We start from the raw sequence: 25,105 nt of genomic DNA on the forward strand, positions 1-25,105 counted from the left end.
GTAATGAGGGGAAGGAGTGGCAGTGGGTTGCAGGAGGGCAGTCAGCACTGGCAGGGAGGGCACCACATGTAATCCCCCAAAGGACCTCAAAATCTGAAGCCATCCTTAGGCTAGCCTAGGGTTATACCAATTCAGTGTTCAAATTTTGTGCGCAAGGAGGAGGAGCAGACCTATTAGCTTTTGGGAACATCCCCATTTATTTACTGCTGTTAGGCTGGGCTGAAATAAGGAGGGCTCACTGGGGGACCCTGTGGATTTTCCTACTATTTCTGTCCATAATTCAAGCATGGCTCCCATATAAGCTTTACTGATTTTTATTAGTAGTATCCCACATTTCAACCAAAATATGATACACAGGAAGCTTACAAAACAATTTAAAATAGAGTAAAATAATAAATTACAATAAAAAATTACAGAATAAAAACAACATCTAACCCATAGACCAAATTAAAGGCCAAAGGCTTACTTAAACAAAACAGTCTTGTTTTGCTGACAGCAGGAAGGTGGAAAATGCAGCCTCCCTTGGGAGGAGTTCCACAGCCTGGGTGCAGCCACCAAAAAGGCCCTTTCCTGGGTCCCCACCAAACATGCCTCTGGCAGGAGGCAGCCTCAAAAGTAACTTTTGTTAACCACCTGGAAAGCTTCAGCTATGGGGTAGTATAAAAATGAAATAGATGAATAATTGAAAAGAAAGGCCTCTAAAGAATAACAGAGCAGCCTCCTATAGGAGAAAGGGGTCTTTCAGGCAGCCCGGCCCCAAGCCATATCGAGCTTTATAGGTCATCCCCAACACTCTGAATTCTGCCTGGAAAACAGCCTAACCCAGTTGTTGCCAATTGCAGCACCCCAAAACACTCCAAAAGTAGTTGGCCAGAGGGAGGTCACAGTTACACTGTCCCAGAAGGGAGGGGTGGTAAGAACAAAATGAACTTTGTGTAACTCACAGCTAACAAGCTAGCCTGACCTCGAATACAGTAATCAAAGGGACAGTGAAAACTGCTTATAGGTGCCATGAAAGTTGCAAATGTGCAGGGAGTAAGAACATGGCAAGCCTGTGTGAATCTCGAGCAGAAAAGAAATGGACATGGGAAATGTCTGGCCCTTGACAGAAGAAAAGACTCTTTGAAGCTAACAGTAGTGGGGGTGTGGCAACATGGATGTATTGATGCATTAGAGGTGTATTAAGTAACCTAACTGCTTATCTAGGATATAAAATGCATGTACAGGGTGCAACTTTCAAGACACTGCTTTGGGCTGAACATTCTCTTTCGTCTCCCTTTATTCTATAGTGCACTAGAATAAAACTGGTTTTGGCTCTAAGTCTCATCTCAGGCTCCTTTTGACTTGGGTCTGGGGTCCACCAGGGTTTGCCCTAGCTGAATTCAGTAACACAGTGAAGCTGCCGCAACGAAAGTCCCACCTTTCCCGGTCATCCAGCCCCAGTCAACATTCTGCACCAACTGAAAATGGAAAGTTATAATCTAAATACTCCAACGATATCCAATCGACATTTCTAGAATTTTTATCTTCTCAGCTCCCTTGCCTGAAACCGCTTCTCTTCCATTGTACAGAGACCTACTACGAGGTTTCCAAGTCACTCCGACCATCCGGGGAAAACTGCTGCAGCCCAGCACTGCAAGTATTCGCGCCGGTGTAGAAGCTCGCGTGCTTCAGCGAAGGCGCGCGCTGCCGACGGGCCTCGAGGAGGAGACGATCGTTTCAACTTCAGCTCCACAAACGCGCCGCGCTCCGCCTCCCCCGTTTCCTTCCCTCACCGCGCAAACACGCGGCGATGCCAAGATGCCCGCGAAGGACAAAATAATCGTCCAGTATAATTTGAGGAAGGAGACGGACGACTGCAGGCGAATTTACCTGGCGGTACCTGGTAGCCCCCACAGGCGCTGCCGTTGCTAGGGCGGCCATGTTGGAAGCCGTCAAGTGGGCGGGCGCACGCAAGCGCCTCTGCGTTTCGAAGGATGACGCCAAGCCCCGTTGATTCGGTAAACGTCACACTGGGGGCGGGGTTAGTAGCATAGTGTTTCTGGGTTTAGGGTGCTCTATTCCTGCTTAGACAGAAAAGAAGTTTTGGACAATGTTGAAAGTTGCAAGATTTTTTTCCCTTGTCTAAACACACGCAAAGATTTGTCCTAAATGGCACAGGTAGTTTCCAATTTCAATGGGTTATATTCACTGTTAGTCCAAATAGGATTAATGCTAAGTACAATACAATGGAGCATTGTTATAGTTACTCTCCTGGCCGGAAAGGAGAGCTTTGCGTAAAAATTAATGGAGAAATACAGGACTTTAGCATGGCTATGAGAAAATAAATAAAACATGTTTTATGGAGAATAAGGTTAAACTGAGTAACAGCAAGGACTCTTTCTAACTCTATACACTGATAAGATCACATGCCCCCATACTGAAGCTGACCTGGCCCTCGGATCAGCTATAAAGGCTCTGCTCATGTGCCACCAGCAACATCTATTAGAATGGTGGGCATGACAGATGGAGCCTTTTCTGTGGTGGCCCCATCCTTACAGATTTACCTTCCACAAGACCAATTTCCCTGTTTTTAAAGGGGCCTTTACAAACATAGATGTTCCAGTTTGCTTTCAACTAACTTCATGCCTATATTTATTTTATACACATGAGGCTTGTATTGCTGTTATTTTAAATATTTTAGACTGAAGTTTTAATCAATTATTTTTTATTTAAATGTAAATTTTACTTTAATTTTTTAAAGATTTTAAATAATTTAAAAAATAAACTCTTTGTTACTACCTTGGGCAGACATTTCATTTTCTGGAACTTTCCCTATGTGCATTACTTATATCTGTCCCTGTTCCCAATGACTTTCCCAATATGAACCCGGAATCCATCTATATATAGACAATCAGATGTCTTATTACATTTTTAACTCTACGTTTCACTTTTCTTCATGCTGCCCAATATGAATCGGCAGTGGGCGCTCCCTGCTATCCCATTCGTTTAGCCAGATGTCCGTCACAGTATATTAACATCCTATAAAATATAGATAAATTGTTGTTTCGTGTACGTTGTCCTTCATCACTCTCATCCAGTGCGTGTATCTAGATTCACCCCAGCTGCAGGATCTACCATTTTCACAAGCGTCGGTGCTATGAGAAGCTGTGGGACGCAAGTCGGGTGGGAGAGAGGGATAGGCAGTCTCCCTTAGTGATCCTACACGCTGGAACTAAGCCCCATCGAGTTTAGTGGGGTTGCTCTGTAAATGCGCTTGCACTAGGGTGGGGAAGTGAGGGGGCTGATAAGATTCGATTTTCCTTTGCAGCAAGTCCCTCGAAGTATGTTTTTATGAGGATTTTGCTGGAAATGGAAAGCAGCTAGGAAGAGAAAGTCGTGGTGAAGGGTAGTGTAAGTTTTGCTCCTGCAGAAATAGCCACCCTTCCGGTATTCCCTGAATCTCTTGGCGTGCTACAGAGGAAAATGCTCGAGTAGCTGGGGATGATGGTAGTTGTAGTCCTAAACCATCTGGGAGGCAGGAAGTATCTCTGGATTAGAAGAGATACCAGGGAGTTAAGGAAGGGCTTAATGCATATGTAGTGTGCTTTCTTTCTCTGTGGCTAGATGCTATATTTTTCTTTACCAACACCTGTGTTGGCCTAGCATCCATCTTCCCATCTCTCAGATACACTAGGGCATAATCTTTATATACCTCTCTTATACACATGTGGACATTCAGCACAACATCATGTGCCATTGCATTGCTAAAGGGATACATGGCTAGCTTTTATTGTTGCTCATAAGATCCAGGCAGCATGTCCACTGGTCCAGGGTTATGGGAACTGTAGGCTCTGCCCTCTGATGTGGAATGCATGCAACTTTAGAGGGAGGAGTTTCAAATGGGACTGAGAAGTTAGGTGGCTGAAGATGTCTTTGACTGTTAACTGGCCATACAGAGGCAATTCTGAGGATGACATTGCCAGCATTTGGATGGAAGTACTACCCATGCTCATTTTGCTTCAAGGAAAAGAACAGCTTGTAATGAGCATATTGTATTTCTGTTCCTTGCTGTCCTGAATCATCAACATAATTAACATGAATGCATGCAGGACACAGAGACCATGAAGCAACTGATAGAAAAGGAAACAGCTTTCTGTTGGCATCAGGTTGTTAATTTTCTGGAGATAGGAGCAGGGTCACATGCTGTTGGCTCAATGAAGCTGAAACAGCATCATCAACTAAATTTTCTTCGGAGGATGAGTTATTCTGAGAGAAGGTACATGATGAAAACATTCCAGAGGCTGGTATTTTTCCCAGCTGCAGAAAGCATTAAGTGTTCATAGGTACAAGCAAAGTAGCCTACGCTGAAGATATGTTATTATCTAATTTATGTTCTCAGGGCACTTTCTTGCTACATTTTTCATGTTTCTTCACCTAGCTGCAATTATGTTTGACACCTTTGTGCTGGTGACTTGTATATATTTGACTCAACTAGAATTAGTAAGTGGTGAAAAGCATTTGAAAGCCTGAAAGTAATTATCAAAACACATTCAAAGAGAATTGGTTTTATTGATTCCTTTTGTTCTGCTACTGCAGTGCTGTTTAAGCCTTTGTCTCAAGTTGCGATGCCATAATACCAAGGGAACATGTTGTGCACTCCACTGTGGATTTGCTTCACTTTTTGGATTGAGTCATCAGCTCTTCTATTTTAAGGTTCCTGTTGCAGGGATATTTAAACTCTCAGTTATTTGCACTATGTCAGTAAAAGATAATTGAACATCTATGGTTGTCTCTAAAACAAAACAATGACATAATAGCAAAACACGCAATTTCTAAATTCAAACTGTGTTGGCTGTTTTGAAAAGTTCCACTTTGCTTTTGTGTAATCCAGTCTTCACCAATCTAATAGCTGTTTTGTACTGCAGCTCTCATTCCAGCAAGTTTGGTCATGCAGGATGTGGATGATGGGAATTGTAGTCCATAACATTTTAGAGTGCCAAATTAGGGAAGGCTGATGTGACATACTGTAAGACATTTAAGATTAACAATACAATCTTACTCATGACTATGCTGACATACCATTATTATATCCAGTAAGAATTACTTTGTGGGAGATGTGTATAGTACTGCAACCTAAGTTGTCTTTTTATGCACATACCATCAGTGTGTGAACCTACCTTTTATATTATAGTAGTAGAAGGGGTTTGATAGGCTTGTAGGTGCAATATATTGTTTATTTATTTATTTAGGAAGCTTCTATGCTGCCCTATTTGCCAAAGCCTTGGGGCAGCTCACAATAGTAAATAAATAAAGACAATATAAAAACAAGACCTGGCCAATAAATAAATAAATTAACAATTAAAATAACGTTTGAATAGAAAGGTCTTCGCCTGGCGCCGAAAAACAAATAACAACGGTGCCAGGCAGACCTCTCTGGGGAGCGCATTCCATAGATTGGGCGCCACCGCAGAGAAAGCCCTCCTCCGAGTACTTACCCTCCTAATATCCTTCATGGAGGTTTCCCGGAGAAGGGCTTCTCCCGCTGATCTCAAGGGGCGGGCGGGCATATATGGACGTAGGCGCTCCTTCAAGTAACCAGGACCCAAGCCATTAAGGGCTTTATAGGTCATAACCAACACCTTGAATTGGGCCTGGACTTCAATGGGGAGCCAGTGAAGCTGACAGAGAACTGGAGTCATGTGAACATAACACCCAGTCCCCGTCAGCAGCCTGACAGCTCTATTTTGAACCAACTGAAGTATCCGGACTGTTTTCAAGGGCAGCCCCACATAGAGCGCATTACAGAAGTCAAGTCAGGAAGTCACCAACGCGTGTGTCACTGTCGCCAGGCAGTCGTTCTCCAGGTAGGGATGCAGCTGATGGATCAGCCGAAGCTGAAAGCGCTCCTTGCCACTGCTGAACCACCAGCATGGTTCTTAAGATCTTCCAGGTCCAGAGCAAATTTCTTCCAGACTGGTCTCACCACCATCACCTCTTTCAGATAGCATAAGACCAGTCCCTCTCATAGGGAGGCATTACTCACTGAAATCTTCCTTCATTACCACCACCTCCACCATGTACTTGATAGTTTAGTTATTGTCAGTGTGATGACGTGATATTTTCTGTACTTATTTGAAGATGTCCAATTTCATTATGCATGTTTTTCCTGTTCTATAAATCATGGAATAATAGAATAGTACAATTGGAAGGGGCCAGAGGGCCATCAGGCCCAACCCTCTACGCAGTGCATGTTAAACCATTCGTCTCAGATGGCTGTCCAGGTACATCTTGTATGCCTCTAGTATGGGAGAACCCACAACCTCCCTAGGTCATTCCATTGTCGTACTGTTCTAACAGTCAGGCAATTTTTCCTGATATCTAGTCAGAATTTGACTCCCTGAGGCTTCTCTTTTTTTTCTCTTGAGGCTAAGCATGCCCATTTCTTTCAATCCCTCCACACAGGGCTTCGTTTCCAGTCCCTGTAAGATCCTTGTTGCCCTCCACAAAACTTCTGAACCTTTTCTTGTTTGTTTGCATCTTTCTTACACTGTGGTGCCCAGAACTGGACACAGTATTTCAGGTGAGGCCTAACCAGTGCTGTGTAAAGGGGAACTAGTACTTCTATTAATACAGCCTAAAATAGCATTTACCCTTTTGCATCGTATTGTTGACTCATATTCAGCTTCAGATCTACAACACTTCCAAGATCCTTCTCACTAGCAGTATTGTTGAGCCAAGTATTCCCCAGCTTGTAGTGATGCATGTGGTTTCCTTTTCCTAGGTGCAGAACTTGGCAATTGTCCCTTACTGAACTTCATTCTGTTGTTTTCAGCCCAGCACTCCAACCTATCAAGATCGCCTTGAATTTTCTTTCAGTCTTCCAGGGTTTTAGCTATCCCAGCCAGTTTTGTGTCCAGTCAGTCTCAGTTCAGTTAGTAGATCACAGTCTGAGGATCTAGAATCCAAGTGCTAATTAAAGCAAAGGTATACACTGGGTATATGGTAGAAGGCTTCTCACTTCTTGTTACATTAAGGACAAAAGAGGCCCAGGTTTCCATCCTGTTTTGTAAAGGAAACTGAAACTTGGGTAAGAACAATGCCAATTACCTGAAAATGTTATTGTTTAAAACAGTAGAAGATCCATCTGAAAGTGTGGCATTTTGGTGTTTGCTTTTCTGGCACTGTGAGCTTGACGCACATAACTTTATTCAGAGACCTTCCTGGAATGTATGTGTTTGCTTTGCCATTTGAATAACCAGAAGCCCAGTTCATATTTTACCAGAGGACAAGCTAGCACTTCCTCTGCTGAGCAGCAGATAGAAAACTGAACATAGTGTCTGGGGTCATACATGGTGCTTTCTTACCCTTGTTAAGTCTGTCATGCCATCCAGACTCAGTTGTAGTATTTCTGTGTGGTGCCTTCATCCTCCTGATACCATGGAGAGAACCAAGCATCTGTTCTAAGGTGTCCATGCTTCACTTCAGCTTCTCCAGTTATCCACGTGGAATCTCCATTTTTACCACTACTGCTATGGAAATACCATAGAATCCTGTGGAAAGGCTGTTCGGCCATCCATTCTTTACTACTGTCAGACCCCTAGCAACACATGTATCATCACCTTCTTTATTCCTGTTGGCTGAGCAATGTGCCTAGCTTTGGAAACAGGGAGAAAGCAGGTGACTGCATGGAGGGAGAAGAGAGGAAGCACGGCAAAAGTGTTCATTATGCTTTAATAAAAATTCCTTTTGGGGCTAGAGTGGCTACAAAGTGTTGCAGAGATGTAGGAAGAGGGTGAAACTAGCTTAAAACCTCAGCAGACTGATCAGGAGGAGGCTGCTCAGGTCCGTGGGGAGCAATAGAGCAAGGAAGGAGATTTTGCTGATGGAGGCTGCCAGGATGTGTGATGAGAATGGGAGGATGGAGCAGGGAGCATGGAGGCTGTGTTACTCAGAGAGCAATGTAATTGCCTCAGGCAAAAATCTGCACACCGTGGTGACCACCTAGGGTTGTTTGCTTTGATGTGTGAACCCAGCCTGTGAGATGTTCCTTTGTCACCTATCCTGCTCCTAAATATACCTGACTATAGGCACATGGGACAGCTGGATTGCATGCACTAGGAGTTTTTCCTCCATGTGCACTCAAGCCATCTTCTGTTTTTTCACCACTCTTAGCTCCAGGTATAAGATGGAGCCGTACAAGCGCTATCCAGGATCCATCGTATCAACTGCCTGGGTCATTTTTACATTCCACAGTTCAACCTGGGTTCTTACAGGAGCACCAACCATATCAGCGGAAACCCTCCTCTCCATTAATCCAGGAGGAAAGCTGCTGTTGGCACCAGCATCAAAACACCAGCCAAACCTGATGCTTCTACAGTCATACCTGCACAGCAATTGTAACACCGGTGATATGCTATATGCAGAAATCACCACATTTCCATAGTTCAATGTGGGAATTCATCCCTGCCTCGCAGCATTCATGCTGTAGCTAGGCACGCTACGCTCAGCCAATAGTATTGTTATTTACCAGCCAATAGTATTGCAACTTACTCAGCTAATAGCATTGTACTTCACCTGTGTAACCATATAAGGCTTGTGACCATATATAGCAATAAGTACGCTTCCTGTTACCCGCGCCTGCGCATAAGCAATCAATAAGCCTTTGTGAATCCTGCACTTGCGCACAATCAATTAGGGTGTTCACTGCTTTACTCGATGGCTATTGGATTACGCAAGTATAAATGTATCAATCTGTGAAATAATAAAAAGGGCTGCTTGTGTTGACGCAGTAGGATTTTCTGCGAAGATCTTCTTTGTTCTCCCGAACAACCAACCAAGCATGCTTTGAAACTTTATCTCTCGTCTGCAGTGTTTTATTTCTCTCTCTGAACTCCTTCACACCGATTGTCGAGCCGGATCTCGACAGCTGGTGCCCCGTGTGAGGCAATTTTGCAACTTTGTGAGGCAGTTTTGCAACTTTGTCAGGCAAAGGGTTTGCCTTGATTTCAACCTTCAGCTGCAAGCTGGCGGTTCCCAGTGAAGCAACTTTGTAAGGCAAGCAGTTTGCCTTGATTCAACCCCGGCTGCTAGCTGGCGGTTCCCGCGGTCGTCACCTCCCCACGCCCCGCATGGGTTACAGGCGCCACGCATCTTCGGATCCCGGGTGAGTGTGATTGGTCAAGTTAGAACACAATGGGCTCTTCTTTGTCTACTGAGCAACAGGCTTTTAAATGAGACATTCATTTTTTACTTACTAAAGAGGGACATTCTGTCACTGAAAGTGACGTCGAAGCATTAATTAAAGCAATTCATGATATTTGCCCTTGGATGTCAAAGTCAGGCACGATGAAACTTGAGGATTGGTGTAAAATTGGCAGCTGCTTTCATGATCATCCCAGAATGACTTCCAGGATTCTATCCACGTGGTGTAAAGTCCAGGCTTGTCTTAAAGGACTAACGCCGACTAATATATTATTCAATCAGCAACTGGAAGCTGGGACCGCCTCACTTGCTCACTTGCCAAAAATCTTGCTGCCCGCGCCAGCTCCGATTCCTAGAGCCCCTCCTCCTCCTCAAAATGAGAGGCACCACTTCCTTCCGCCATCAAAACCGCCCGACGATATGGAATCAGATAAGGTGCCAGTTGTAACTTCCCTAGCCGCTGTTCTGCAAACAGCAATTATGGAGGACGGGGATCCAGGATCACAAGAACTCCCAGCAGCATTCCCGGTGCTCAGAGGGGCCCCCGGGGGAAGAGGCATGCAAGCCGTTCCGGATAGACATGAGCCCCCCCCCTTTGCAAACTTTGAAAGAGTTACAGCGGTCCATTAGTGATAAGGGCATTCATGCCCCCTATACCACAGCTCTGCTTGAAGGCATGTCTCACCAGAGACTAACGCCCACAGATTGGAAAATGATTCTCCGCTCTCTCCTCCCCCCTGCCCAAGGTCTTTTTTGCATGGAGGCTTGGCGGCAAAGAGCAGCTGCACAAGCAGTGCAAAATGCAATACATATCAATATCATGGAGGATATGCTGCTAGGAGAGGGAGCCTTTGCAACGGCTGTGCAACAAGTTGCATTAACAGATCAAGCCTTAACTCAAGTGGCTAGCATAGTCATAAAAGCCTGGAAAAAGATCCCAGAGCCTGGAGACAATTCTTTGTCCAGCTTTGCTAATGTAAGACAAGGTGTTACAGAGCCATATACAGAGTTCATCAATAGGCTGATGCTGGCTGTAGAACGCCAGACTGACAGTCCCAAGGCCCGAAAATTGTTACTCAAGCAGCTAGCTTTTGAAAATGCAAATGAGGACTGTAAGACGGCCCTCACACCCATTTATAACAATCCAGAGACTGATATACAATCTATGCTTCGGGTGTGCCTTAATTTTGGATCACAAATCCATGAGGCACATTTGCTCGCAGCTGCAGTACAAAAATTTCAACAGTCTAACAATCCTGCTGCTGGCAAGAAATGTTCTTTTTGTAGCAAAGACGGCTATTTCAGAGCACAATGCCATTCTGTTCAAAAAAGCACAGCCCGTCCTTTGAAAAGATGCCCTATTTGCCAAAAAGGTATCCATTGGGCTGATCAGTGTTGCTCACCCCCCCAGATGGAACAACAAGGCTCCGACAGTAGCCAGGGAGACGAGTGGGAGGGCCAACCCCGGGAGAACTCGTGCCCTGAGCTGCCCCCTGATGGGGAAAGGCCATATTGCAGCCTGTCAAATCCTTGCCTTTACACTATAGGGGGTGATGAGAAGCCACATGAGCCACGTGAGCACAACCCAGGCTGTTCTGGACTTCCTGTTTTTCTTACATCATCGGTTGTGCTTAATCCGGGAATTGCTGTGCCTTTGCTTGCTAGAGTATCCTATCCGATACCAGCAGGCCATGTTGGCATACTGCTCCCAATCATGGGCCCGGACCTTTGCCATGTGGCTCCAGGATTATACCAGTCGTCTGGTTCAACAGACATTATTCTGCATCTCTGGTCCACTATGCATATGGAAGTTCTGGCAGAATCACCTGTGGCTCGTATGCTCTTTATACCATTGTCAAGTGAAAGGGACTCTCAGCAGGCTTGCCAGCCTATGCCAAGCAATTTGCAAACTACACCCATTGCAATGGCAAATATCCAATTGACAACAGACAGGCCTTACTTGTCTGTCACCATGGCAGGACGCTGTATAAAAGGGATGCTGGATTCAGGGGCAGATGTGACTGTTATAACAAAAAAGGACTGGCCTGAAAAGTTCCCTACTGTCCCTGCTTCTCCTGTCTATGGAGTGGGAGGCTTTACACCTGCTTCCCGGAGTGCACAGCAGATTACCTTTCAATCTGAAGGCCGCATTGTGACTTTACGTCCTTTAATAATGGACATTCCATTGACCTTATGGGGCAGAGACTTGCTTTCATCCTTAGGAGCTACCATCAATACAAATTTATCCTGAGGGCCTCCACATCAGCGCCACTCCATGCATTGCCCATCAAATGGAAAACATCTGTGCCAGTATGGGTAGATCAGTGGCCGCTGCCTTTACAAAAGCTCCAGGCAGTGGAGGTCCTTATTCAGGAGCAACTTCAGTTGAGTCATATTCAGCCTAGTTCCAGCCCATGGAATACACCAATTTTTGTGATAAAAAAGAAATCAGGCAAATGGCAATTACTACAAGACTTAAGAAAAGAGCATGAATGTATGCAAGTGATGGGACTTGTTCAATGTGGGATGCCAAATCCAAACTTGATCCCACAAGATTATAAACTGAAAATTATTGACTTAAAAGACTGTTTCTTTAATACATTACTAGCTCTTCAAGATCGGGAAAAATTTGCATTTACAGTTCCAGTGCTGAACAACAATCGCCCTACACAAAGATATGAGTGGTGTGTTTTGCCTCAAGGCATGGCAAATTCTCCCACCCTCTGTCAGATATTTGTTGCTTTGGCTCTGCAACCATTTCGATCAGCATTTCCAGACTTAATGGTGTATCATTACATGGATGACATCTTAATAGCAGGAAAAAATGTTGATAAATGTCATCTGGACTTTCTCCTTGCTTCGTTGGAAGCATATGGACTTTATGTAGCACCAGAAAAGGTCCAAGAAATCCCTCCTTTCAAATACTTGGGACATCAGCTCTCAGAAAAAGCCTCAGTACCAGTGTTGCCACAGTTTCATTTTCCAGAATCATTGACTTTGGTACAGCTTCAAATATTGCTGGGAAATATTGACTGGGCTAGGCCATCTTTAGCCCTTACTACTGATGATCTTTCACCACTATTTTTGGCCCTGGCAGGTCATTCAACTCCAGCAGATATTTTGTCAACATCATTATTACCAACAGCTATTCTCTACGTGCCCAAAGATAAAGAGACAATCTGCATACTAGAATGGATATATTTGCCACATACACCGCCACGGAATTTATATCCTTGGATAACTGCAGTTTCAGACTTAGTTTTCAAAGCAAGGCATAGAGCATTACAGCTTACTGGAAAAGATATTGACTGTGTGTTTTTTCCTTTTAAGCAGGAGGAGTTTGCGCGACTGCTGATGTCATCTCCTGAACTTCAAGTCGCGTTTGCTGAATTCTTAGGAAAAGTCCTCCATAATCCACCAAAAGATAAATGTTTGCAGCTATTTTCACAGATTTCCTATAAACTAACATCTTGCTTTTCTTTACAGCCACTGTCACATGCAATAACTTTGTTTACAGATGGATCTCCTACCCGAGGAGTGGTTACTTGGCAGATGCCAGATGGATCCTGGTCTTCGAAGTTCACTGAAAACCAATCATCTGCACAGCGATCTGAACTAGCAGCTGTAATTTTGGCATTTCAATTGTTTGCACAAGAGGATTTTAATCTTATTGTAGATACTCAATACGTTTATAAGTTGTTGCTGCATTTACCATTGTCTTCTTTGTCACCTGCTATTGATAGAGAACTTTATGACATGTTTTCCAAGCTGCAACAATTGATCCAAGAATGCTCATATTTCTGCTTTGTAGCTCATATTAGGTCTCATACAGGATTCCCAGGATTTTTGGCAGAAGGAAATGCTCGAGCTGATGGTGCACTTACGCATGATGTTTTTTCCTTGTTTGATGACCCCATCCTATCTCATGATACATTTCATCAGTCAGCTAAAGTATTGCATAAAATGTTTTCTATTCCTATGTCACAGGCAAGGGACATTGTGTCAGCCTGCCCATCGTGTTGCAAATCACCAATAAACTTTCCTTTTGATGCAGTGAACCCTCGAGGGACACAGGCTAACCAGACTTGGCAAATGGATGTTACTCATGTACCATCATTGGCTCCTTTCCATAAGTTACATTTGACTGTTGATACCTTTTCAGGACTCATTTGGGCAACACCCATGAAGGGAGAAACTTCAAGACATGTTATTCAACATTGCATCAGGACATTTGCTGTAATGGGGAAGCCTTTGGCTATAAAAACGGACAATGGCCCATCATATTGTTCTCATTCATTTTCAGAGTTTTGCAATTTGTGGGGTATAAAGTTATCTCATGGTATTCCTTTTAATTCCACAGGTCAAGCTATTGTGGAAAGAGCACACCTCACCTTCAAATCTGTGCTGCATAAGCAGACAGAAGGGAGAGGGATATCCACCGCTGATATACCAGCTGTTGTAGCTAAAGTTCTTTATACCTTAAATTTTTTGTTCACTCCCCATAGCAGGTCTCATACACCTGTTGAGCTTCATTTCAGGACTGAAGAACAACTTCCACGACTGCTTGTGCACTATCGCAAGTTGCCTGATCCTGGGTGAAAGGGACCTGTGCCGTTGATAACTTGGGGTCATGGTTACACAGCAGTAGCTTCGGATAACGGCCTCCTTTGGATTCCTGCACGTTGCGTTAGGCCATGGAGAAAGTCTTCGTAGTGTCTAGTTTTTCACTCATTCTTTTTACCTTGCATTTTTATGCAGCCCCCAGATCCCTCCTCTTGGATGGATTTCTCTTGCTTCCTAACCTCTCATGGTTTCGTTCCCTAATCATGTCAGTTATCATTTTTATTGTGATTTTAACTATGTTCTGCTGTTGTATTCAATCATTTGGCAAATATTAACCTCGCTAGTATAGAATTGATTGTTCATTTAAATAAACAAAACGGAGGGAATGTGGGAATTCATCCCTGCCTCGCAGCATTCATGCTGTAGCTAGGCACGCTACGCTCAGCCAATAGTATTGTTATTTACCAGCCAATAGTATTGCAACTTACTCAGCTAATAGCATTGTACTTCACCTGTGTAACCATATAAGGCTTGTGACCATATATAGCAATAAGTACGCTTCCTGTTACCCGCGCCTGCGCATAAGCAATCAATAAGCCTTTGTGAATCCTGCACTTGCGCACAATCAATTAGGGTGTTCACTGCTTTACTCGATGGCTATTGGATTATGCAAGTATAAATGTATCAATCTGTGAAATAATAAAAAGGGCTGCTTGTGTTGACGCAGTAGGATTTTCTGCGAAGATCTTCTTTGTTCTCCCGAACAACCAACCAAGCATGCTTTGAAACTTTATCTCTCGTCTGCAGTGTTTTATTTCTCTCTCTGAACTCCTTCACACCGATTGTCGAGCCGGATCTCGACAGTTCAACGCTTCTCTGAGGGAGGGTCGAGTGCCTGCCCCTTTAAAGGAGGCGGTAATACGACCGGTCCTGAAGAAAGCGTCACTGGATCCAGAGATGGCCACTAACTATAGACCTGTGGCCAACATCCCGTTTCTGGGCAAGGTGCTGGAGCGAGTGGTGGCGGGACAACTCCAAGCACTCTTGGAGGAAACTGATTATCTGGATCCTTTTCAGTCCGGCTTCAGACCCGGGTACAGTACTGAATCTGCCTTGGTCGCCCTGTACGACGACCTGTGCAGGGAGAAGGACAGGGGGAGTACATCCCTGTTGGTTCTCCCGGACCTCTCGGCGGCTTTCGATACCATCGACCATGGTATCCTTCTGGATAGACTTGCGGGATTGGGGGTTGGAGGCACTGCTCTGCAGTGGTTCCACTCCTATCTCGACGGTCGATTCCAGAAGGTAGTGCTGGGGGACCATGTCTCTACGTCATGGCAGCTATGCCATGGGGTACCACAGGGCTCCATTCTATCCCCTCTGCTATTTAACATCTATATGAAACCGCTGGGAGAGGTCATCAGGAGGTGTGGGCTGCGGAATCATCAATACGCTGATGATACCCAGCTTTACCTCTCATTCTCCACTAACCCAGATGAGGCAGTGGCTGTGCTGAACCGGTGCTTGGCCGAGGTAAGGGAATGGATGAGGGCCAATAAACTGAAACTCAACCCAGACAAGACGGAGGTCCTGTTGGTTGGCGGATCGGGTTTCGGAGAGGGTGGATTTGACCTGGTCCTGAATGGTGCAACACTCCCTCTTAGGGATAAGGTCCGCAGCTTAGGCGTACTCCTCGACCCGGAGCTTTCTTTGGAAGCTCAGGTGACAGCGGTAGCGAGGAACGCCTTCCTTCAGCTTCGGCTGATTAATCAGCTGCGCCCCTACCTGGAATACGACTGCCTGGCGACGGTGACACACGCGCTGGTGACTTCCCGCCTAGACTTCTGTAACGCGCTTTACGTGGGGCTTCCCCTGAAGACAGTCCGAACACTTCAATTGGTGCAAAATAGAGCTGCCAGGTTGCTGACGGGGACGGGGCGTCATGCTCACATGACTCCAGTCCTCCGTCAGCTTCACTGGCTTCCCATTGAAGCCCGGGCCCAATTCAAGGTGTTGATTATGACCTACAAAGCCCTAAACGGCTTGGGTCCTGGCTACCTGAACGAGCGCTTACGTCCGTATATGCCCGACCGCCCTTTGAGATCTGCGGGAGAGTCCCTTCTCCGGGAACCCTCCATGAAAGAAATTAGGAGAGTAAGTACCCGGAGGAGGGCTTTCTCTGCGGTGGCGCCCAACCTATGGAATTCACTCCCCAAAGAGGTCCGCCTGGCACCGTCGTTACTGGTTTTTCGGCGCCAGGTAAAGACCTTTTTATTTAAACATCATTTCAATTGTTAAAACATATGATCTGGCCTGGGCAACTTCTTCTTCCTTCTCTTTCTCCTCCTATATTTTTATTTTATACTGATAATTTTAATTTTGTATTTGTAAATCAATGTATTTTTTGTATTGTTATATTTAATGGTAATTTATTATGTACTATTGTATTTCAATGTATTTTATCATGTTGTAAGCCGCCCCGAGGTTTCGGCAAGGGGCGGCATAGAAATGCTATAATAATAATAATAATAATAATAATAATAATAATAATAATAATAATAATAATGCTCTGAGTACTTAAAAATGGGATACCTGCCAGATGCAGGATTTAGTGAGTACTCGGTGTGCAAAATGTGGACCGAATGCCCATAAGCCACATAGAGAGGGATGGTCCCCATGCTGAACACCATCAGTCCAAATAATTCAGTAATCCGAAAAGGAGGTGTGGTGGCCAGAGCAGGCAATGAGCATACAGCCCATTCTCTTCCACCCCTGGGATATATAACACCTCCACTTTTCGTTTGGGGATAAAATTAGGAGATAAGGATATAGAAGAATTCTCTGGTATCTCCATAGTAGGTGAGAAAGAAGATGGCTAAGGTGAGTGCCACACAGATAACATAATGGTACATTTATTATTAATCCTAACCAGAAAGGCATCAAAAGAATCACGCTGGATGCTTTCACCCAAGAGATGTTTCCTTACACTGGCTTACAGGGACAGGAATTTAACAGATGTCAGTAAAAGGTGCTTTCTTAGTTACCTGGTAGGCCTTAAAACATTGATTGATCCTGTCTATTCATTCTCAAGCAAATGTCAAAAAAACCAGTTGATTTTATTTTACCATCTGGAGTCTAATAAGATTTTATTCTGGCAGGCCATTGATTTCACTATCAATATCCCTTCACTTACAGCATTAGGCATCTAACCAGATTTCTGCATATTGTTCAAGAGGGAAACAAAGAACATTGAAAGGAAATATGTGAACTACATTGGAAATATGGAAATACATTGTTACGGTCATGAAAAACCTTCATGTTATAATCAATGCTGTGCACCTTCCTCTCCCTCTTTTTTCCTGAAAAGGGAGAGAGATAATCTACAATATTTAAAAGTAAAGGTTAAAAAAATGAAAGCTGTTATTGTTGAAATAGATTTTCATAAGGTATTTATAACGGAAAAGCATTTAGATGCTCAAATGTGCATGGGAACCATTCAGTCCTAGTACTGTTTCAGGAGGATGTGTTTGGTGCTTGGAGCCTGAACCTTTGGTGTCTTCATTTGACCGTGCTTTATATCCAACAGTGACTTTGCCTTAGCAGAAAATGCTTCCATTCACATAAGAAGGCAATGGCTTTCTACCCATTCTTTGTACCCATATACACACCCTGCCAAGGCTACTTGTGAGTATCATGAGACCTAGAACAGAATGGGTTATACTCCAGAGGGATGCAGCAGGTATGGGGGAATCAGCAAATATCAGGCGTCGCAACATGCTTAAGCTCAACAGTTCGCATGAACATACAGCCACCGTTAGACACATCCCCTTGTATTGAATTAATCTGAATTTGACCCAGAACAATTTTTTGGATCCAAAGACATTCTCTGATAAGACAGGAAATGGATCACTCCTAAGTCAGTGGGGCTCCTTAGCCATTGTCCCTTTTATCTGGAGTTTTCTAGAAGCCATCTATGGTGCTGAATTCCATCCCCTAAATAGCTTCCCCACCAAGGAGCATCAAGGATAGGTCCTATAAAGCTCAGAAAAAAAGCTGCAGTGGTTGAGGGGCCCCACTGACACAGGAGTCAGCACCCTCTTCTGCTGAAAGAGTTTTCTTCATGGGAAGAAACCACTTCCTAATTTGAAATAAAACTCTGGATCCAACCCAGGTGTCGTGAGGCTTGCCAGAGAGCTTTAACTTCACACGTGGGTCTAAATTATATACGCAGTGGAAGATTATTTTAAGCGGGCACTGTGGTAAGCAGAGGGTTAATTAATGGATGCATTATTTCGTGCTTTCTCCAGAAATTATATTTTTCTGAAAAGAGAAATAGGCTGCAAAATCCTGCTTCCAGGCAGGACTTCAAACACTGGCTCCTACTGCACTCAGCAGGTTCATATGTAATAAGGACACAGTCCCGCTACTATGGTTAATGGCCGATTCTGCAAGGAGAGGACTTAAATCTCAGAAATCCTCTGAGTGAAGCAAATCCTCAGGTAGATCCTCCTATGCATTTTGAAGTGTGTGCATGTGGGAGGTGGAAAGAGAAGAATATCACCTGGTGCATCTCTGTGGGATGTCTGAAATGCTTTTGTTTATGAATGTTCAAAATCACTGAAATTTAATCATTTGTTACTGTTGTTGCACAGTCTCCGGTAGCTTGCATGAGACAAATCTGCTTTTCCACCACTCTCTTGGCAAGGGGAAGGCTATCTTTCAAAGAATCACAATGGCAGCAGCTAGAACGCCTCTGCTCCTGCTCCTACACAATTTTCAGTCTTTTCAAAGGAAGCATAAGAAATGGAACTGCAGCAAATCCTGAGCCTTTTCAACTGATGGGAGACAAAAAGACAGAGCCTGCCTTCCTGCCTAGCTTTTCAGAAAAGTGTGGCGGGAGAGAGGGGGGAGGCATTCGGCCAGGAATATGGTTTTGCTTATGGAAGAGCGGGGGCAGGCAAAGGTTATCCTCAGCATCAAAAATAGCTTTGCCAGAAAGGGCTCCCGCTGTCTTTGGAAGGAGATTGGTCAGTGGAGCCCTATAGAATTGAATGTTTTGATTAAAACAAATCCCGATCTCAGGCTTTTCCTGTTTAAGCTAACCCCTTTCATCTAAAAAAGCACAGGTATCCATGTGGACATAAATAACATTCCTAAACTCCTATGACTATAATACCTTTATTAAGCCAACAAACAGATCACAGAAGTGCTTATGTTTTCACAATCTCTCTTCATCTGGTCAGATACAGAAGAACGGGGGGGGGGGGCAGAGGAGCAAAAAAGAAACTCTGAAAGAAATCAGAATGTACTTTCACTGTCCAGTCAGCAGCTTCCCCACCCTCTGCCACTTTTTGTAACATATTTCCTGCCCACTGTCACTTTTCGTAACATATTTCCTCATGAAGAAAACTGGAAGCCTCAACAGCTTGCACATTTTTGTGATCTTTTCATTGGCCTAATTACAGCATTACAGTAACAGGGATTTTGGACTTTTCAACTAAATTTCCGTCTTTTGATGGAGGTGGGTAGTAAACAGGAGAAATATGAATAGCAACTATTAAAACAGCCTTTTACAACAGTTTGGAAAAGCTCATACAACAGCTGGAAAATAAGAGATCAATGATTACAGAATTATGAGGTTAGATAAGGCCTGTCTAGAGTGCAAATGTGCACCTATTCGAAATGAGTGCAACCTTATGCCTATTTTGACAGAAAAAGTCCTAAAACTCCCAGCATTCTCCAGTCAGCATGCTAAGAATTAAATCTGGGTTTCTTTATTACCAGGAAAGGCCTCTGTCCTTCTAAATTAGAGCCTAAATGGATCATTAGTATTCAGATATTCAGATTTCAACAGGTTCACTTATTCATGGGAAAGAATATATCTTAGGGGACTATCCTATGCATGTTCAGACAGAATGAAGTCCTGCAATTCTCAGCATCCCTCAGCCTCCAGACTGTCTTTCTGTGTAAACATACATGGGACTGCACTCTGAATCACAAGAGCTCGAAGGCCGCCTAGTCCAACCATCCTGCCCAGCTTGCTGCTTGATGCAGCATATCAAGATCTAGAGCATTGCAATCAGATGAGTGTCCAGTTTTGCTTGACATTCACCAGCACGGAGGGAAAAAATCCCACCCCAGTCATTGGCTTCATTGTTGACTGTTTTTCTTGTTAAATTGGTTCTCATCAAGTTTACCCACCCAAAGTCTACCTCCATTTTGAAAGATAAATAGAGATTTACTTGCAATGAGTTCCGGATCTGTACTCAATTATTTGGAAGCAAGACTGTTAAGTAGCATTTCAAGTCTGTATGCAAGAAACTGGATTGCATATGAATCTTTTCCAAAAAGATCTGTGTGGGGCACTTTTGGTTCACAGTATCACCCACCGGACCTCGTGGAGTCAGATAAAATTCCAAATGACAGCAACACTGGAGCAATAATGCTTTGGCTTATGCAGTGGAGGATCAGCATGACATTTCCCAATGACAGAATCTAACCAAAAACAAGGTCATACAGCTTTTCATGGAATAATTTTACGGGGAGTTAAACATGCTTAATTTTGACTGGACTGTGCCCTTACTGTGTATCTTTTTTTACAAAACTGACAAAAATATATTTTGTTCTAAATTATGTACAGATAAGAGTTTTGCAGAAATAGAGAGACAATCTGGCATGTTATCTTTGTGCTACAATATCTAACCAGGCAGTTATCGGAGCTGTTGTTATTGTTATTTTGGCCAAACCTAGCCAAAAGCAGCACAAGCGGCATTGCTATAATAGAGACATTTGTTTGTGATCTGAGTTGCACATGCACCTCTTGGATAGAGACCTTGAAAAGTGGCACACTCTCCTCCACCTGAACAGGGCTGGGAAGCTGTGGCAGGAGGGGGAGATAAGCAAATATGGGAGTGAATACACAGCACTTTTAAATTTTGTTTGAGGCTGCCTGCTCCCCAACATATATTTTTGAGCATATTCATTTTTAAAGCCTGTACATTTTCCTTCTTAGACATGGTGTGCCACGGTGTTATATATGCAACCTGAAAAGCAAACAAGCACACCTGATATAAAATACAATCCTACAGGGACACAGTCCTATACATGTTTAGATTACAGCTCCTGCATTCCCCAGTATTTTCAGTCTTAAACATCCATGAGATTCTGCTCTAAAAGACAAATAAAAACAGTAACTCTTCAACCCCAGGCCAAACAAAAACACATCAATGCTATCACAACATGGAATGCATGCCATTTTCAATAATGTCCTATACAAAGTCTTTGTTTTTAACATCCAAGTTTTCTTTGGACAATGTGCATTCCCTCCCTCCAGCACTAGAGTGAGCTTTCTGCTGTTGGATCATTTTTAAAGGAACAAGCAGCCCTTTCCTCCAGGCGAGAGCAAGTCTGTCCACATGTACAAATCCCATACCTACCCTGTCACTGCAGTCATGTAGCTATTAAGCTGGTGACCCAGTAGGCTCAGTGCTCCATTGTGGCAAGGATACCGCAATCATCTATACACAAAGAACAAAAGGAAGCTCTCTCCTTTTCAGAGATGAGACTCAGTCCAATAGAACATGCTGTCCTGCCCTTCTGTTCCTGCTGGGATTTTTCTCCTCCTGCATACCAAAAATAACTGGTAAGTAAATTGCAATTGCTACAAAACTATCTGTTGTGGGAATTTAGACTTATTATCCTACTTTGACATGTGCCACTTAAAGCATTCCCAAAGGTGACACATATGTTTGAAAGAGATGAGATTTTAACTGTGCTTGCATTAACTCTTTTCTAAAAAAAATCTGGACTGATGGCCAAGCAGTAGAGGTACTTTTCAACCTCCCTGAGTTTTTTTCTGTCCCTATGAACTCTACTGGAAGTACAGTTTATGTATCAGCTATCAGTACTGCCATGACATTATACACAGCTGGGAACAGATTTTCCACATTTCTGAAAAACCTTTCCTCCCAGTACAATAGTACCTGCATAGCTAACAGGTGCAGTCTGACTCCCTTACCTATATCCTCCTTTTCCAGCTCTGTGGGCATCCTGAGTACAGTCATTTCCTTCTTTGTCCCCTCCCTGATCTCTGGTTAAACAATCAGGATGGGGAAATCACTGACTGTCCACAGAAAATGTATTTGGTCCATTGTGGATCAGGTCACAATCTGGCCCTCCCCAACCAGGCTATGGAGCAGACCTACACCTTGGCAGTATTGCTGAATCCAACCCTGTTACTCCTTTTCCAGGTAACATCAGGAGCTCACCGTGCTTTCTCCTGGCTTTGGCTGATATGCCAGCTGAATACCCTTTGGACAGATTCAAAGATGTGAATGTCATTTGGTGCAACATTTTATATCCTTTACTACTTCATCCTACTCAATATTTAATATTTTTCTTCTGAATAATGGGTGAGCTTTCACTTCAATAATGGATTTGGAATCAATCCGGTCTCTGTGAGTATTCTCAGCAAGCATTTGCAAAAGCCCATCTCCTTCCCATGAGTTCCCTAAGGGCTTGTAAAGTTGGCATTCATGCACCAGTGCTCCCATGTGCACATGCATTATCATATTGCTACCTGGGAATGGTGGAATGAGAAATGTCTGACATTATAGCTGGATTCTACAAAGGAAAAGTCACTACGGATCTTATACATATGCAAGTACATGTTGGCAACTGGAGCGCACCAAAAAATTTCGGAATACAGAATACAGCAAAGCCTTCACTGTATGGATTTGGAGAAGCTCTGCATGGTTCTGAAAGAAATGGTGTGTCTCAGCACTTGATTGTTCTGATACATAACTTGTATCATGGACAAGAAGCTACCGTTACAACAGAATGTGGAGAAACAGAATGGTTTCCTATAGCCAAAGGCATCAGACAAAGGTTATTTTATCTCCCTATCTGTTCAGAGAACATAACATATGGAAAACTTGACTAGGATCAGAGGAAGGAGGAGTGAAAATTGGCAAAAGCACAGCAACAATTTAAGATATGCAGATGATAATATATTACTGGCAGAAAGCAGCAATGAACTGAAATGACTCTTGATGAAAGTGAAAGAAAAAAACCGGATTGCATCTGAACATTAAGAAAATAACAATTGCAACTATGGAAGAATTACACAACTTTAGTATCAACAGTGAAGAAACTGAAAGTATGAAATATTTTATATATGTAGGCTCAGTCATCAATTGAAAAGGAAACTACAGCCAAGAAATTCAGAGGAGACTGATACTTGTAAGGGCAGCAATGAAGGAATTAGGAAAGATCATTAAGCATAAGGACATTTCACTGAAGAAATCAAGGCCAAGATCATCCACATCACCCTATGTATGGGTGTGAAATTTGAACAGTGAAAAAAATTGACTGGAAGAAAATTGATGCCTTCAAAATATGATGTTAAAGGAGGGCTTTGTGGACACCCTAGACCGAAACACAAACAAGTGGGCCCTAGATCAAATTAAGGCAAAACATAGAAACCAAAGTGATAAAACTGAGCCTCTCATACATCAGACTCATCATGAGAAGGCAAGACTTTGTGGAAAAGACAATAATTGTGACTATATTAAAGTCAAAAGCAGGAGAAGAAAAGGAAGGCCAATTATGAAATGGCTCCATTCCAGAAAGGAAGGCACAGCCTTGCGTTTACAAGAGCTGAGCGAGGCAGTTAAGGACACATGTTGAGGGCACTCATTCATAGGGTCCCATAAGTCGGAGGCAGCTTGGCAGTATGTAAGAACTACAAAGTGAAGGCAGTTCATTGTCCAGACCCTATGCAACGCTCCCTGTCCTTTCATGCATACTGTGCATCACAAGGCTTTGTTCCATAATTGTCTCCTGTTCCATATTGTTCAGAGCATCAAACAGCCTTCCCCAACCAGACAATTTCTAGATGTGTGACTCTACGATGCTCATAATCCCCAGCCAGCATGACCAATCACCTTGCTGGTCAGAGAGGTCAAAGCTGTAGTTCAACACATCTAGATGGCCTGGGAGGCCCCTTCTGACTCTCTGTTCTATCCACAGGGCGCCCAGTTAGGGAGGACTGGCTTAAAAGACCTTTATATGCTTAGATATACTGATGTTCATTGTTACTGGTTGCTATAAATCAAATATACCAGCTTGTACTGGGAATGATGACCCAGCAAAACACAGATTAATGATTAAAATACCGTTTAAATAAAAAGGTCTTGGCCTGGTGCGCCAGGCGGACCTCTCCAGGGAGCACATTCCATAGGTGGGGTGCCACCGCAGAGAAGGCCCTCCTCCGGGTACTCACCCTCCTAATATCCCTCACAGAGAGCTCCCAGAGAAGGCCTCCCCCGCCGATCTCAGGGGGCGGGGGGGCATATATGGACGCAAGCGCTCCTTTAGATAACCAGGTCTCAAGATGTTAAGGGCTTTATAGGTGATAACCAACACCTCGAATTGGGCCCAGACTTATGAAGTTTCTTGGTACAAGAACTAATGTCGGTCACGGAGGATAAAACAATCATTACTAGGCGTAGAGGCTATATGCTTCCTCCAAGACCAAAGTCAGTATAATTGAATGCCAGTTTCTGGGGAGCAGCAGCAGGATTGGGCTGCTGCCCATCTGTCCTGCTCATGCACCTCCTGGAGGCATCTGACAAACTACTATGAGAAAGAGGATGCTGCTCTAGATATTGGGCTTGATCCAGCAAGGTCCTTGTGTTCTTACTTGTTCATGCAGCTGCAGCATTGCTGTGTTGTAAATCAGGAATCCATGTCTTCAACTTCTGCAAGCATCAGATTTTATCATGGAAACTGAAATAATATTAACAGAGATGGTTTACAGTAGCCTTCCCCAAACGGGTGCCTTGGCTTTGCAGGCTGAAGAAAGCTGAAGGACAAAATACCTGGAGGGTATCAGATTGGGGAAGGGTGTTAGAGGTCATCAGCTTTCAAATGTGACTTCTACCTAAAATGGGTTGAAAGCAAGAATGTTGTGACTATTTTCAACTTTGATGGGATACTTACTGGCTCCTGACAGAGTTGCCAGCTGGTTACATGTGTCGCCAACTGAGCAGGAAATTCTGGGCTGGCCTCCTGCTGTCCTCTTTAAACTACTGTTTGACATGCAGAATTTAGCAGCTGGTACTTTTCACAGCATGTGGATATGCATGAGCACCTGCTTATACCTACAGTGAATACAGCTGTTGAAAGTGTGCAAGGAAGAACTGATAAAGCAATAACAATCCTCCTGGAATAACTACAGTTCATCCAAGGTTCCTTTAATTAAAAAAAAGGAGAGAAGCTTTCATTAACTGTATTTTGTTGAACTGTTAAGTACTCTAAATGTAAAAGCACCCAACCATTTGGTCCTCAGCTACAGGTT

At 43.7% G+C, this 25,105-nt stretch overlaps 1 protein-coding gene across 2 annotated transcripts in view; it reads right to left on the reverse strand.

The window, feature by feature from the left end:
• Positions 1–25,105, reverse strand: part of CCDC112 (coiled-coil domain containing 112) — a 47,797-nt gene that overhangs the window by 16,960 nt on the left and 5,732 nt on the right. For both annotated transcript variants that reach the window (XM_044446260.1, XM_044446259.1), the window contains exon 2: positions 1,873–2,063. In XM_044446260.1, coding sequence (XP_044302195.1) covers positions 1,873–1,923 — 51 coding nt within the window. In that variant the 5' untranslated portion in view covers positions 1,924–2,063. The remainder of the gene's footprint in view (positions 1–1,872; positions 2,064–25,105) is intronic.

The sequence above is a fragment of the Varanus komodoensis genome, unplaced genomic scaffold (genome assembly GCF_004798865.1).
Source record: "Varanus komodoensis strain SLA01 unplaced genomic scaffold, ASM479886v1 scaffold5, whole genome shotgun sequence".
Lineage (NCBI taxonomy): Eukaryota > Metazoa > Chordata > Lepidosauria > Squamata > Varanidae > Varanus > Varanus komodoensis.